The 16827-nt window shown below is 36.1% G+C and overlaps 1 protein-coding gene across 1 annotated transcript; it reads right to left on the bottom strand.

The window, feature by feature from the left end:
• Positions 1 to 1118: 1118 nt before the first annotated feature.
• Positions 1119 to 14969, bottom strand: LOC129254321 (RPA-interacting protein B-like). The gene is made up of 7 exons (XM_064115650.1): positions 14504 to 14969; positions 9940 to 10134; positions 8109 to 8166; positions 7593 to 7704; positions 6542 to 6605; positions 5310 to 5447; positions 1119 to 4616 (listed from the first exon to the last, which is right to left on the bottom strand). Exons 1-7 carry the CDS (start codon positions 14591 to 14593, stop codon positions 4587 to 4589), a joined length of 687 nt encoding a protein of 228 aa, XP_063971720.1. The 5' UTR covers positions 14594 to 14969; the 3' UTR covers positions 1119 to 4586.
• Positions 14970 to 16827: the final 1858 nt, after the last annotated feature.

Consider the following 16827-nt stretch of genomic DNA (forward strand, 5'->3'; position numbering starts at 1 on the left):
CATAGTGTAATTTTGTGTATAAAGAAGTCAATGCAGCAATACATCTCGGAATGATTTCTTGGACATTTGTACAAATAAAATTTTTAATTGTGATTTGCATAAATTTGATTTAATATTCATATGAGATGAAGGAAAAAAATGTACATTAAAGATATAAGGATATTATGATGAATAGATCTGTCTGAAATTTTATCATTTATGTATTGTGTTTATTAGTTTAAGATATTCATTTATGTAACATAGGTTATGTAGATTTGAATCAGCGATAGGGCAATACGCCACCATATAAGATCGTAATGTTTGCTTGATGTACGCGCTAGTGTGTACGCTTCGATTTCATGAAGCACATGCTTGATGTATTTTTCTGCTGGGCCCCGTCTTACAAAGAGTTGCAATTGATCCAATCAATCGCAACTATGGAAAGCCAGCAAAGTCAACATATAAATGCATGTTTATTTTTTTTTAAATTCTAGATATGAATGTAATCCATAAATTCATTAATTTCTTGACAATTGGTGTGATCTCCTTTGTTTACAAAGGACATTTTGCAAATTTCCTGTAGAAAAAATTATGACACTGATGGATTTCCATAGGGTTGCGATTGATTGGATCAATCGTAACTTTTTGTAAGACGGGGCCCAGAGCTGCAGTGCAAGCATTGTAATTTTATCATATAGCTATGCAGACTCTGATGGCAAGTCTATAGACTGTATGATATAACAGATATTGCCTGGACTATCTTTTTAATAAATAACATTTCAACTCCCCTCCGAAGCTATATTTTTCCCTATGGAGAATATTTTCCCTCGCGCTGCATGCTTCGGGCAAAGTAGAATTCCTTGGAAAAGCACAACTCTGTCATGGAAATGAAATGTTATATTCAAACTCTAGGTAGGCAATATCTGTATAAGAGATTGCATTTTGATTTTTTAATATCAAGAACTCTCCCTTGCTGTTTCACATCAATCTATCCTCATCTCTTTCTTTCACATGTTCTTTCCTCCAACTTTTAAAAATTAATTTACCACCTTTTATTGATTTCCCCATTTAGATCCATACTCATTTTTTAAACAATTTTCTTTATAAATTCTCTATAAAATAACATCAAAACCAAAATATTTCTTCTTCCGCATACAAAAATACTCTTTTAATTGAAACAAACATAATAAGTCATATCAAATTATACTTTGGATTTACATAAAAATCATAATTTTTCTAACAATATAACTATTTTTAGTACACAAGATCATAGACATACACTCTTGGGTTTGTGTGCTCTAAGTTAAAACAAACTCATATACTGGAACTCATTCAGACACAGCTCCACAACGATTAACATAAAGAAGCTCAAGCAACGTTCCATGTACATATTGTACAAGAGTGTCACTAAGACGAGCACATAATACGCCCGCCTGTAACGTGGAAAATGGAGTTATTGGTCAAGCAAGAAAAGTGGAAGGTGGCGACTTCACCTTTGACCTTCTGACCTCAAAATCAATAGAATTGCTGGGATCTATGCTAGTAACATACACACCAAATTATATGAGCATAGGTTAAGTCAAACTGAAGTTATCGCGTTTACAAGGAAAAGTAAATGGACGGACAGACACCGAGTGTGATACCATAATACGTCCCGTCTAGGACGGGCATATAATAAAAAATTGGCAAGAGATTTTTCTCATTGCCTGATTACAAAGAGCTTGAACAATTGGGTTTTATAAAGAGCAAGCACCAAAAAAAAGTCACATTAAAAAAAAGAGTTTTGAGTCAAGTTACACATACAGATTAGCTCATGACATCTTGGTGAAATCATGTGATTCTGTCCATGCAACTGGGCTATTCTGAGAGTTGAAGTAATAAGGCACATTTATTAATAATAATAATAATAAAATAATAATATTAATGGTGGCTACTTATATAGCGCACAGGTCCACATTTCGGTGCTCATGGCGCTTTAACATTAACATTTGTTGGCTATTGCTCTTGTAGTATCTGAGCACTAAGAATGGTGCTGAGCCTTGTTGTAATAAAAAATAAACTTCACATTCAGAGAGATGCTTGTTAATAAGAATTTACATTTGATTTCAACCTGAGTAGACGCATCGTGGTCTGGTGGATTGTGGGTTCGAATCCCAGACATGGCGTATTTTCCCTCAGTAATAGGAATTTTACAGAAGAAATAAATTGCTTAATATACACATTTACAAGATTTTATTTACCTGCAGATCGCAAGTTAGTTTGAGCATATGTTTTTGTTTTGTTTTTTTTGCATTGGAACATTGCGACACTGAAAACAATACTGGACAACCCCATCTTCTTTCATGATTTTGTGAAAAGTAATATGGAAGACTTGAAGGTTTAAGCCTTTCAGACATACATGAAGATTTAAAAAAAATCCACCCCATTTATATCACAACTTAATCCAAACTTGCTAGGGTCCAAAGAAAAGTGTCATGCCAGATCGAATTCTTTCTCCCTAGTCACTGAACATGAAATATTAGTCAGTATTGAGGGTGGAAAATTGATTGCCATAACCCTAGTTACACCTGCAAACAAATTTTCATTCAAATTTGTCAACAAAAAAGAGTGTGCCGACCGACACTAATTCTCATACATTTTTTCCACATAAAAAACAAATGAATACTGGCGGTAGAACATTGTCCACATTGTAACGAAAGGACACTTGTGCCCAAACAACCTTCGATCTCCATAATCGAACGATTTAGGAGCTCTTTCCCATCATGCCTAACACTAGATCTTTAAAAAGGAAAATAGACAAACAGACCCTATTTTCCCCCTCTTTCATACAGCAAGCAATGTTTTTTTAGCCTTAGCTGAAGAATGAATAGTATGTGAACATTGTCATCCATTCATATGGGGGGGGGGACAATATTATTATGGGGGACAATCTTATTCTGAAATCATTCTAATACACAATCCGAAATATATAAAACATGAAGTCCTAAACTTCACAAAGCCTAAAATACATGTGTTCGTTCATCATGGACTAATGGATTTTACAAAACATGCATGCAGTCGATGTGTATACACAGTAAACTGATTCACATGTAAAGAATCATTTTGCCTATTGGCATAAATGTTATATGCATTTAAAATTCAACATTTGGGAGCAATACCATAATCATTTTACATCTTTCTCTCCCTACCACTTCAAAAAAAAGTTGCATTGCTTTATTATTTACATGTAGTACTGTTTCTAAAATGTGCACTGCTGCTAGATATAAATACATGTGACAAAACCTGTCTAATGATTACTCACATTTATACACAAGATACATCACAAAAGCCAGAAGGGTGTAAACACGTTGGCTACTAAACTATCTGATTGTTGGATGATAGCCACAGGAATCATAATTAAATCTCAGCCAGCGTTTCTTTCTTCCAAAATGTTTTTATTTGCTCAATCCATGTCGGGACATGCTAAATCTACACATGTAGATCTAGGTTGATGTTGAAATTCATGTTATTTAAAGATTTTTCTTGAAATCATTGCTCACTGCAGTTCCTCGAGTTTGACTTTGTAATAAAAAATATTTCAGTCAAATCAATAATCTGCAACAAACTTTGTCATATTACCACAGCAGAAGAATTTCCTCGCAATTGCAGTAATGAGCATTCCTTTGCTAAATTACATTTATTAATTTCATTTTCTAATCCGACATGCTATGAAAGAAAAAATTGCACTTAACACGATCATGAAAACAAATTCTTCCAAATTTGAGAGAAAATATGATGAATTTGCATCAAGAAAACAGATTAATAAAAGTTTAATGCATCACCAACATACACACAGAGTGATTACCTTCAATGAAATCACTCTTATGAGGGATTTTAAGAAACGTATACTGCACTGAAAAATATGGAAAATAAGGATTATTATTTCTATTTCTGCTCATATATGAATGACATGTAATCTTAAGAATTATGGATTGTCAGATTGAAAGGGGAAAGAGTCAATAAAGTGTGACGCTGTACCTCATTAAATTAAATTTGCAATTAGGGAAATAAACTTGTCATACCCCACAAAAGTAGGACAAATGGATTCTAATTGCTAATGTTTGGTTCACAGCTCTCCTGGGTGACAATGAGCCCGAGGTGTGTTCGTGACGGACAGCACTTTTTTCTTGCCTCACATCCCATTGAATTTGTATACATACATCAGTACCTTGTTCCATCTGTGAACAAGCCTATAAAGACTGTTCCATGAAATTTTCTCTAGCGACAATTGCTCCGATCGAAAATCTGCACGTTAAGACAAACCCCTAAAAACTAACCTCAAAAACTAAAACCCTAATCCTTATCTTCACATTATTCTGAACAAAAAACTCTATCACAATCCTAACTCCAACCCTTTGCCCTTAGACCAGAGCAAATTTTGCAGTATCATATGCCGTATCACTGTAAAGACAGCTGATAATTTCTCACTTATCCCGTAATTCATTCCTCGAAAATTGCAAATTGTAAATGAAAAGTGTTAGCTTAATAGCAACAGTCAACAGCCCTTCTGGTTCTCAGTGAATTGCATTCTCAGCTGCAGGTGACTTCTCCGTTCCCATCAAGAAGCTTTATATAACAATGTGAAGAAATCCACAGGACTGGAGAAAAAAGGGGAAAAGTATATGTTTAGATTACTAAAGTTCTCCTGATGTATCTTCATGTTGAAGAAGAAACAATCGCTACTTTACTTGCTCAACATATTAGATCTGTCTTTTCATAATTTCATCCACTATTTTAAAGTTTAATTCTACAAATCCAAACTCTCAATCCCAGACTGATCAATTAGGAACATTAAATCAAGCTGGACTGTATTGTCCCCAAGGATCATTAATAGCACCTATTCTTTTGAACATACATCACCTCATATATTATGATAAGGATTAAGGATGTGTAGTCCATCACAAGTCCCCAATATTTCACTGATAAGTCAGGTACGTCAAGTCAAGCTGGTCTGTGCAGTCCATCAAGTATCTCTAAGAGCAGTATACATTTTTTTTCTCAGATTAGTCTCTCTTCATATGACATGACAAGGTTGTAAAGTCCCCCAAAATTCTTCAAATTTTACACTGATTAGTCAAGTCAAGCTGGTCTGTGCAGTCCACCAAGGATCTCTAAGAGAAGCACACATATTTTTTCTAAGAACACAAACTCTCTTCATATGACATCGCAAGGTTGGAAAGTCTCTCAAAATTTTTAAATTTTACACTGATTAGTCAAGTGAAGCTGGTCTGTGTGGTCCCCCAAGGCTCTTTCATTGCACCGTTTTTTTTCTTCTGAGAACACAAGCTCACCTCACAAGACATGACAAGGTTGTGTAATCCTTCAAGGTCCATCAGAGCAAAGACCGGCGTTACTGGACAGAGGGCGCTGTGTTGACTGACACCTAGCTCCAGACTCTGCCCTACGTTCTCTAGATTGAGACTGTCTTGCTATCAAAATAAATGTAAAAACAGGAAAAGAAGTTTAAAAATAAGGAGAGGACAGATTTATTAAAGGACAAGTCCATCCCAACAAAAAGTTGATTTGAATAAGAGAAAAATCAAACAAGCATAACGCTGAAAATTTCATCAAAATTGGATGTAAAATAAGAAAGTTATGACATTTTAAAATTTCGCTTAATTTCACAAAAGTTATATGCACATCCTGGTCGGTATGCAAATGAGGAAACTGATGATGTCATCCACTTACTATTGTTTTCGTATTTATTATATGAAATATTCTAATTTTCTCCTCATTGTCAAGTGAAACAGCGATTAATTCTTCCCTGAACATGTGGAATTAACATTGATTAATAAAATATGGTTCAGTCAAGTTGGTCCTCATTGTCAAATCTGTAAAAATGAAATAATGTATAATTCAAACAATAGAAAACAAAAGATATAGTGAGGGACATCATTGACTGTCTCATTTGCATGTCACTGAATTGCGCATTTCACTGTTTTGTGAAAACTAAGCGAAACTTTGAAATGTCATAACTTTCTTATTTTACATCTGATTTTGATGAAATTTTCAGCGTTCTGCTAGTATAATTTATCTCTATTCATTCAAATCAACATTTTTCTGGGGTGGACTTGACCTTTAACTATTATAATTACAAGACCTACCTATCATTGTGCACAGCTTTAGTTTCCACAAGTGATGTTTCTCTTTTCATTTCACAAAAAGTCTTTCAACTTCAATTAAATATTTGTAATGTGATAATCTTGAGTACAATTTTCAAATTATTAAAGGAAGTCAGTTGAAGTTATGGTCCTGTCTTATGAAACTTGGTATCAACTTTACCTTTGCCATGAAAATGAACAACTGTAGCAACACACTGCTCAACAACAATCACTTCCAAGGATTCTACCTAACAGTGTGGATATCTAATGACTCGGTGCCCACCATACAGATAGTTCAACATTCACATTGACCTTCACATGCATTACACATGTGTATTTTAACCCACGTATAGTAAAAGAGTAACCTGTAGGAAATCATTAAATTGTTTGAATGCTTAAATGATTTATGGACAGTGACTTACAGCCGTGTCAATTCTTAACCCACAGGAACAAAATATGATGCCTTGGTTTATCAACAACCAGTTTCTGTAAGGAACAAGAGAAAAACAATGTCAATGAATAGTAATTATAAATCAAACATTGATAAAGAGAAACCAGCAATAAGGGCAGGTCGGTAAACCGGTGTGTTGGCTCAGTTGGTAGAGCGTCCGTCTCACAACCGGGAGGTCGGGGGTTCAACCCCGACCGCGTCAGACCAAAAGACGTTAAAAGATGGGAGTTGCTGCTACCCTGTTTGGCGTTCAACGATTAAAGGGATAGAGCCTCGTCGATCTGGCGCTGCACAGTGGCTGCCGGGCCCACGATCAATTGGGCAAAGCAAATTTTCGGAGTATTTAATTTCATGTCTATTTCGAACAATAAATTATGGATTTTCATGTAGTAGTATGGTAAGTGATGTTCACTGATGGTTTTCTAAGAAGTGATGGGTTTCTTAAGATATGAGCGGTCTCTACACAGTGATTGTGTGTCTCATGTCAGGTGTCGGTCTTGTCGGCAATGTCTTGTCATTCTGAAGCCAAGACATTGGAGAGTCACTGACAAAAGGCTCAATGTTGACGAGATTATCTCACTGTTTTTCTTCAATCTGGCAGTTTTAGATGTATTGAAACATGTCTTGGTCTCGAGACTCAGACATGTCTCTAGACAATAATAGTGTGTCTTTTTCTTAGGGATCATTGTCCTGATCTTTGTCTCATATGTCTTGGACCCAACACTGATGTATCCGTAAGTCACAATCTCATCTCAAATAACTTGCACAATTTCAAAGGGCCAACAGTTGGCTGGGTTGACTTCAACCAAACCACAGGACAGTGAGCCATATGGGGGGGGGGGGGGGGTGGCACAATTTAATTTGCATAGCAACTGATGTGAGTGTATCATCTTACACATCTAGACACCCCCACCCCCAATTCTTGCCATGACAAGAAATCTCTGCCTGTATCTATCATATTTAAGTGAAGTTGTTAAGGATTCTATATTTCAAAGTTTTAAAGTTTTCAAAACATCACAAACCTTTGGCAGAGGGGGCAGACGACAGATCCTTCGGTAAAATGATCTACAGTAGCTTGTAACTGCTCTTCCTCCAGTCTCAAACTTGCTTCATACTCGGTTATCATGCTCATCTCTGAAAGAATAAATATAATGGTCACCTCACACTGAATAGAAAACATTCCTTACTAGCAATTCATTGGGAAATCAGATACAGTGAAAAAATGCCTTTGTAATAAGATAAGAACTTTTTTTTATTAAAACAGACACACATCGTTACCAACAATGCTTATAGCATTTCCATTTATTTCTATTTACGATAAAATAGCGCAGTTGATTGAAAGCCTTGCTCAAGGACATACAGGTGGGTGCTGTGACCGGGATCGAACCCAAGACTTTCATGTGTCCAAGCAGTGCTTTAGACCATTCCGCAGCAGCACCTCCAGACAATGCAGCAGTCCCCCCCCCCCCCCACTTTTCTTTCTTTCTCTTGCTCTCTCTCTCTCTAACTTCACTTCATTAAGACTGGACAATTCTTACCTTCTTTTATGAGTTCTTCCTGAAGCTCCTCTCTCAAGTCTAGTTCTTCCTCTATGAGCTACACAATTTAGAATACAATACAAAGTTATATTGCAATATTACTGTAAATGTAGATTAGAAATTTCAATTGCTTCCAAGTGGAATCATTTTTCTCTGAGCAATGATGTGCTTGCCCAGTACTGCAAAAACACTTTGTTGCCTTGCTGGCAGAGGGGAGTTTACCAAGAATAGGATGTATCAATTCCCATGCATGTCAGTCAGTCAGAAGGGCATTAACTTTTGAGACCAGTGACCAATGTACATGTGTATTTCATAAAACATGCGCTTGAGCCATTGCCATTATGCTAGCCACAAAAGAAATGAAATTTGCTGCATACATGCATCCTATCACCTTTCTGCCAGCTAGGTGACAACTAATACCTCAGTCACATTTGCTCTACGGTGGCCGTACAGCGAGTCAAAAACAGCCGTTTTAACATTTGTTTGTACCAGCTAACTATAGGTGGTTTGGATAAAAATTAATGAAAATGCTGTTTTCGACTCGCCGTAGAGCAAATGTGGCTGAGGTATTAGCTTTCAACAGTTTGAGATGTTCATATTTCTACAGTGTTGCTCCAGATATCCTGAATAAATGAGATTTCATTAATTACCTCTTTATCAATTTTTGTAGATCTACTTCATATTACTCACTTATAAAAAAAAGAAGTAAAATCATTTGAAATATAAGTCATGACTACACACTAAGTATAAATCATGGCTTGAGATACTATAAAGTAAAGTGATTGTGTAGCCACTGGTACTGTACATGTAGGTAAGGTAACCCAGATTTAAATTCAACCTCAGTCTTTCTTTCCTTTTGAAGAGATCACAGTCTAAAAGACCATAATTAGAGCTTAAATTGACAAACTAACCAAAACATAATAACCAGAAACACCTTAAAACAGTTAAAGAGTTGTTAATGTTACTTCATTCAGTATATTGGGTCTTCCCTAAGATTATTCTGAATAAAGAATATCAGTATTACTATTATCACCACTTACCTTCTTTTACAATTAATTTTCAAATACTCTGTTAAAATGTATTTCTCTCAGTGTTTTGCAATTGACAATAAGCAGCTAATTGCACTGGATAAGGTAGAGTTCATGTGTGCAATGAAATATTTAATGAATTTATTGAATGGCAATGAATTTGTCATGATCCAGGGTACAGATAGCAATTTAGTAGTAAAGCAATGGCTGAACAATGGAAATTCTGCCATGGCTAATGACAATTACTCAACATCCAATCAAAAATATTTATTCTGTGGAATGGTTTAGAGCTAAAATACTTAATACAATGGCCCTAGAGGTAATTTGCATGAATTTTCAAACTGACTAGACAAAGGGGATGGGAATCTTCATACCGGGTGAGACAATATTGAGCATGCTCCTTCCTAATTCTCCTAATGTCTGATCATGTTCAATCAATTTCATCCCAAGTATACTGTCCTCCTTCCCTAACTCTTTGCCTGCCACGGACAGGAACACTCATGCGCCACATTAATCTCAAGGTGCAACCTAAAGAGGAGTTTTGCATTGACTATGCTAATTCAGCCTACAATAGCTTTTGATCGGTTTATTGTAAGGAAAAGCTTTTTGTGTACACTGTACAATGCCATGCCCACATCACTATTGTGTGAACAATAGGCTTAATGCACTCAGTGTCTATTGTGAATAGAATGTGCCTAGTGTCGAACTTGGCAGACTGCTGTATGTGACTCTAGTCGAACAAAGCGGGCAAAGAGTCAAGATGCATGCTCAAAACTCCCTTGTAGCCATTTCAAAGCACCTACCCCAAAAGAAGGATCCTCCATTCTCAGTTGCCGCCATTCCTCCTCCATGACCCTTGCAACCATCAGACTGGGACTTCCCGGGCTGCTGCTGATCCTGGAGCATGGGCTCAAGGTAGACGGTGAAGAACATGGTGAGGTTCCTCGGAACCTTTGCAGGAGGGTCTCCCGGCTCCCACGTAGCCTGTCAAAGCACCTCTAGAGAAACAAAAGAAGGGAGCTGGTAATCCCTTAAATCAAACTTTTTCTACAAATGCTTGAGAGAAATTCCATAAAATGATCAACCTTTTTGTACATCCGACCCCCATTTTTCTCAAGTCTTACTTCGCTTTATAAACTGATCAAGTCATGGTCCTGTGAGAACCTTACAGACTGTCAAAAGAACAAGAAATCAGAGACAAAATTTCATGAAGGTCTCACATATAAGGGGACGTTGAGGTTAAAATGGTTTTCTAACAGATTTCATAGGTTCGACTGTTCTGAGGAACATTTCCCTGTTCATCTTAAAGGGGTACTCCTGGTTGAAAATACTATCTTAATGAAAAGAGTAAAATTCACCAAGCTCAACACCAAAAATTTCATCAAAATCTGATAACAAAGTTATTGAATTTTGAAGTTAAGCATTATTTTGTGAAAACAGTTATATGCACACAGTCATGATTAGTTCATGATGTCATATCCCAACTTTCCTTTTTCTTATATTACATGAAATCATAATCATTTCATAATTTCATACAAGGGTGCATGATTAGGTCTGGCTTGTAACAAAATAAGGTGTAGCAATGATTATCCTACCCATTAAAAATCAGGAGTCAATACAATTTTTTTTTTTCATTCTTGGTGGACAAAATTTGAATGAATATAATTTCACATAATAAAATATAAAAGAATAAAGAGTGGTTATGACATCATACATGTAGCTTGCTCAATGCTCACTGAATATTCATGAAGACCTATGTACATTGCTGTTTCACCAAAATAATGCAAAGTGTAGGATGTTATAACTGTGTTATTCCTTGTCTGATATTGATGATATCTTCAGTGTTGTGTTTGTCTGAATTTGTTATCTATTCAAATAAAGTTATTTCAGTCTGGACTCTGGAGTACCCCTTTGAACTCTCCAGGAGTCTCCCGGCCCCCACTTAGCCTGTTAAAGAATCCCTGTCAATAGGAAAATATTTGGACCTTTCCAAATTCCAAATACATTGACAATTTGTCAAAATATTAAATTGTCATATATTTGATCATTTTTTAAAACAAAGCTTAAAGGGGAATCCAGCCTTGGCCATAAAATGTTGTGTTGGTAAGCAGAAAAATAAATTAAACAGAATGGTGAAAGTTTGAAAGAAATCATACAAGCAATAAGAAAGTTATAGCTGCTTTAAAATTGAGATCACTAATACTATGTAGATTTCAAATTGGCAACTGGGTAAGTAAATTATGACAAGGGGCAAGGACAAATTTCCTATAGGCCATGTACTTTATTATCAGGGATTTGTGGTTTTCTCCTAAGTACCCATTCCCCTGGGGCAGTAATCTAAATATAACCCAGGTAGTATATTGTTTTATGTCCTCATGAAAGAAAAATATAATTTGAAATAAAACTTTTGGGAAAAATGAAATTTTAGCCATAATATGTATTGGAGTACATGGAAGAGTAGTCCTTGCCTTACATCACTATGTCATCCCTTATGCCAACAATTTGAAGTCTCCATGGGTATAGTGATTACCAATATATACAACATTTAAAAATTTATAACTTTCTTGTCGTCTGTCCAATATTGTTCAAACTTTCACCTATCAACTTGTCTGATATTTCTTTTCCTTATAAAAACAAGTTTTTATTTGGGTTGGATCCCCCTTTAATTATTAACCCCACTATTGACAAGAGAAACATCAGTGGGCCATGAGCCTCTTTGACTTTGGGCAGTATGTATGAACTTTAAATCCACACCACCCTGGGTTAATCCATGTCAAGTCATCATGGCTGGCACCCAACCCCATTTGATTTTCTTGAATTTGCAATCAAAGATTTTGAAAACTCCTAACATATTTTGCCTCAAGCCAGGCTTTGCTACGATACAGATTCATTGCAGAGTTCATGAACTGAAAATGGTAACACGAACGTGATTGGCTAGTGCATTCATATACTCAAGCTGCAAAAACATGACCACGAACGATCACAGAACTGTCCTTGCCTGTGTGTTAGTCATCAAATTTGGGTATTTTCCAGCATATATTTCGCAACTCAGGTGGTAAGCTACATTAATTATAGTTTTTGTTAATTCTTGTGGCGCATAAGGGCAAGGAAAAAAGAAGGAAAGAGTTCCATTTGGGCATTATCCTGGTTTAAGTCACCAGTCCATTCATTTTGTCAGCACTGGTGACTTCTTTCCAATCCCATTGACTTTGTACACAACATGTGCACACACACACACACAAGAAGAGAGGTGACAAATTTCATGATAAGGCCTCCATTTGCGACAGCCACCCAACAATCCTGACACAAACGGTTTGACAAACTATAAAACCCCCCAAAAAAACCTAAGGCCCTAGACTGTAGTGTGATGGTGGGCCCCAAGTCTGCGCACCTAACAGTTTGAGTTAAGATTTATCATGAATTTTTTCTTATTTCACAAAATCTTTTGGTTAATAGTATTCCTTACATTATTAAGAGTAAGTGTACCAAATTTCTCATTAAAAAATGAAAGAAAATATAAGATTTTCTTGAAAAAACCTTTGGGCAGTCATTTTCAGATTGAAAAAAAAATGGTACCCCATGTCTGCGCACTCATTCACTTTGCACACGATTCAGGGATTTTGATGACAAAGGCTGCATTTTGAGGCCGTCACATGAAATTCCCTGAATTCATTATTTTTCCACCATTTTGAGTCAGATTTTTTTATGAATACCTGTCTATGTATTGCATGTGTAAAGTTCGTGCTCGTTGCGTATCCTCTTTTACTAGAATCGCGCAGATACGCGGGTGCGCAGACTTGGGAGACCGCGCAGACATGGGGGAACTTACCATATACTATAAGGCACTCTAGGCGACACCCCAATACTTACCCGTGCTAATAAACTGGGACTCCACTCACGCGCGTTTGGGCCTCCCTAGCTTAGAACTAAGCACTAATATCACCTTAAAAACTAAATCTACAAGGTATGTATAATCTATTTACAACTTTAATAATGTTTAATCGGTACTCACCGGTTCTTTTGTTGCATTTTCAGACCATTTCTCACAATTCTTCGTAAATATTTGCGGCAAATTTTGTCGCCATAGACAGCTTAGCATCCATCTTTATTGATAAATGGAGCGCCCTTTACGATAGTTGTTAATGCCGCGGAGAAATCGTTAGGCATTTTGGCCTGTGTTCAAGGCGTTCTTTCTGTTTTATTTTTTATATTGAAGATTGTGCATTTGTTGAATAGCGCCGTCTACGTCAGGTATGAGATCGAGTGTATAAATACACTCTTCCAAAATAATTATGATTCCGACCTGGCGCTGTTTAACTTCAATCTCTTTCACCTAAATTAGCGATGAATGCTAGCATTATAAAATATATATTATTAACGTCTGACGAAAAGAATAACCAACCGATCAGCTGACGAGAACGCGAATCACGTGATCTTCATATCAGCTTCGATCGCGAGTCAGAAGAGAAGAGCAGCTGCCCAGAAAATCAGGAAAAAGCCGTGAAAATGTAAGTTCCCCTTCATTTCTTTCATTTTTTGTTGTTGCTAACGATGCATTTACACTATAAAATTATAATTTAAATAAGAGAAAGGAATATAGCTTGTACTTGTGATATAATGTATAAATATCCTGTTCTCAGAGATTTCTAACCAAAAATACTACTGATGTCGCCTATGAGGTCCATGCATGTAATGTTGGACCTCATTGGTACTAGGAGTGCTATCCTATAAGGCTAAGTTTCCTAACCTTGCCAGCGGCATTCATCAGGGAATTGGGAACAATTAACCATTCACTTCGTACAGCAGCGCTTTGCCTTATTCACATGCATGATCATGATGATTCCTTATTTCCACCTCCATTCAATTCGTACACAACTTCACAAGTTCGCTTTCGCGCGCACAAATCGACAAGTGGTTTCCGAAACCACAATTTGGCCACCCTATTAAGTAAATTCCCTAACGTTAATGTGGCAGTCGCAAAGGCAAAGCCAAAACCAGTATACCCAGTTGTTGTGTGATCCGGACAGGTTGTGTATCCGGACGATCAGCTTTAGAATAGAAAGTCATTTGGACAAATTTACAAGCGAAGTTTCATAAATGTTTAGTAAAAAATGTTAGGAAATATTATAGAGAACAAAATAGAAGATGATTACAACTATTGAATTCATATTTTTAGTGTAATCCAAAGACAAAAAAGAAGGCTTCAAAAATATAAAGTGTCCGGACACCCGACCCCCCATCCTACAGTAGAGACACCGCGAAGCGGGCCGGAGCTCCCTGGCCCTGGGTTAATTGGCCGTGTGACGTGTGCCTCGGCTCTAGGCTCTACTGAAAAAGTATGGAACTCTTCCTAAAAAAAATTGTTACCTTTCTGTAAGCATCTTTCCATGATGGAGTTGTCTTCTTGTACATATCTCGACGACGCCTTGAACTTGGTGTACAGGAAAGATCTGCCATTATAATTTTGTTTGACTTATTTTTTAGTTCTTCGAGTTTCACTTCGATCTGTTGACTTGTTGTGTCACTCAAATTGTAGCTGACGAAGTTCGAGTTTGAGCGACTTCGTGAAATACGCGTTCACCGGTGACTGAGTGATGTGGTACCTCCGACGGCTCCGTCCTGCATCGCACTGTATACGGAAATAAGCTGACAAATGTAAAGCACAAACATAAATGAAATCAAAACTTCATCAGTTCAAACACTAACAAATCACTCTACCAATAAGATTTCACCGGAAAGGATCCCACTTGACAAAAACATCGCAGATTTTGAACAAGACGACATAAGTGCTTTCCTCTTCCGAACAAGAGATGGCGCTCTTCATGAATGTCCAAAGTCGATCGACGATCGATGCTAGTGGCCAAGAGGTCTAAGCTTTAGGCGCCTGATAAGCCATTTGAAAGTCAGGGGTTCGAACCCGGTCACGGCACCTATGCATGACAAGTATTTAATCGACAGTGCTCTTTAATTCTGCATTCAAATAAATGGAAATGCTATATGTATTCTTGGTAACTGTAATAGGTGTGCACTTTGTACCACTTCGTATTTTGCTGGGGTATTTTGTTTCTAATCTACAATTTATTCATTCACTATAATATTGCAATAGGCTATAGCATTGGCCAACAAGAAAGTAAATACAAATGGCATTTTAAGATTACAAAAGAGATTCGTGCGGCTTTGTACTGGGTCTGGATATTTTGACCAAAAAAATACTGATCCTTTATTTTGGAGACTGAAAACACTGAAAGTTACTGATATTCATAAAATGCAATTTGCAGTTTTATGTATCACCTAAATAAAAATTGGTTACCTTTATCATTTCATGACGATTTTACTTTGAATAGAGACATCCATAGCTATCCTACTAGATATTTATTTGCTTTTCATTTATTCACTCCCAGGAGCACATTAGCACATAAATAAATAAAATATGTAGGACCTAACATTTGGAATTCTTTACCTTTAAATATATGAATTTGGAACAATATTTTGTCATTCACGAATATGAAGGATTAATGATTTTGGTTCACAACACAAAAAACAGAAAATAACGAAGAGTTACCTCGAAATCGTTATCTTTTACCAACACAGATGAACTTTCATAATCGTAATGAAGGATTAATATTTATCCAAATACTGTTAAAGGGATAGTCTGGGCTGAAAATATTTATATTTAAACAAATATAGTAAAATTCACTGAGCAAAATGCTGAAAATTTCATCAAAATCGGATAACAAATAACGAAATTAGTTAATCAATATTTTGTGAAAACATGCAGTTATATGCACATTGTCATTAATAATAATTAGGTGGGCTGATGATGTCATATCTCCACTTTCCTTTTTCTATGTTATTATATGAAATCATAATTGTTTCATTCTTTCATAGATGTGTAAATGATGTGTCTCCATTGTGATGAAATAAGTTGCGGCAATAAATAACTAATGCATTTAATCAGTTGTCAATCCAATTGTTTAGTTCTTGGTAGAAAGTTTGAATAAAGCATTTGCTTTGTGAATTTTACTCTATTTATTGAGATATTTTCATTTTCATTTCATTTATTTCATTTTCAACAAAATATAAATCAAATACAATCATAACAAGTCGACATCATAAAGAAATATAACAAGGTCATAAAATCAACTTGAAAAGGACATGTTATAAGAAAGTTACATACAAAATAATCTTGCGTAAAGGATTTGTGATTTATAATTTGTGAAAATGGAGAATCCCACTAAAAAGCAAAAGCTTGTATATTGTGGGCTCCTCAAAATATGACAAGCGAGAAATAAATTTTATATATACAAATCAAAGTATAAACCATGATCGCCAACAGGAGACATCATTAAAAAAAAATATTAAATAACCAAAATATACGAAAATTACGCAAAAAACTCAGGAATGAGAAACTAAAGAAAGAAAGCGGATGAATGAGAGAGAGGAAAAAGGGGGGGGGGGTGAGGAAGGAATGTGAGAACTGCATATGAACTACAGAGAGAGGAGTGTAGACAAACAGAAGCAAAGTAGCGCATGAATGAAAAGGAACGGTGAATAAAGATAAAAATCTGTGATGATGTATTTTTTTAGACGTGATTATAGGAGTTCAGTAAGAAAGATTTTAACTTTCTTTTAAAAGTGTACAGAGAGGGGGAACTTTTTAAGTCGTTATGAAGGGAATTCCAAAATTTTGG

The sequence above is a fragment of the Lytechinus pictus genome, chromosome 2 (genome assembly GCF_037042905.1).
Source record: "Lytechinus pictus isolate F3 Inbred chromosome 2, Lp3.0, whole genome shotgun sequence".
NCBI classification, from domain to species: domain Eukaryota; kingdom Metazoa; phylum Echinodermata; class Echinoidea; order Temnopleuroida; family Toxopneustidae; genus Lytechinus; species Lytechinus pictus.

Coding starts and splice junctions, on each gene's coding strand:
- LOC129254321 (XM_064115650.1), bottom strand. CDS start 14,593: ATGGCAGATCTTTCCTGTACACCAAGTTCAAGGCGTCGTCGAGATATG. Junction 8,167..9,939: donor TGGAGGATCCTTCTTTTGGG/GTAGGTGCTTTG, acceptor TAAATTGTGTAG/CTCATAGAGGAAGAACTAGA. Junction 7,705..8,108: donor GGAAGAACTCATAAAAGAAG/GTAAGAATTGTC, acceptor TTATTCTTTCAG/AGATGAGCATGATAACCGAG.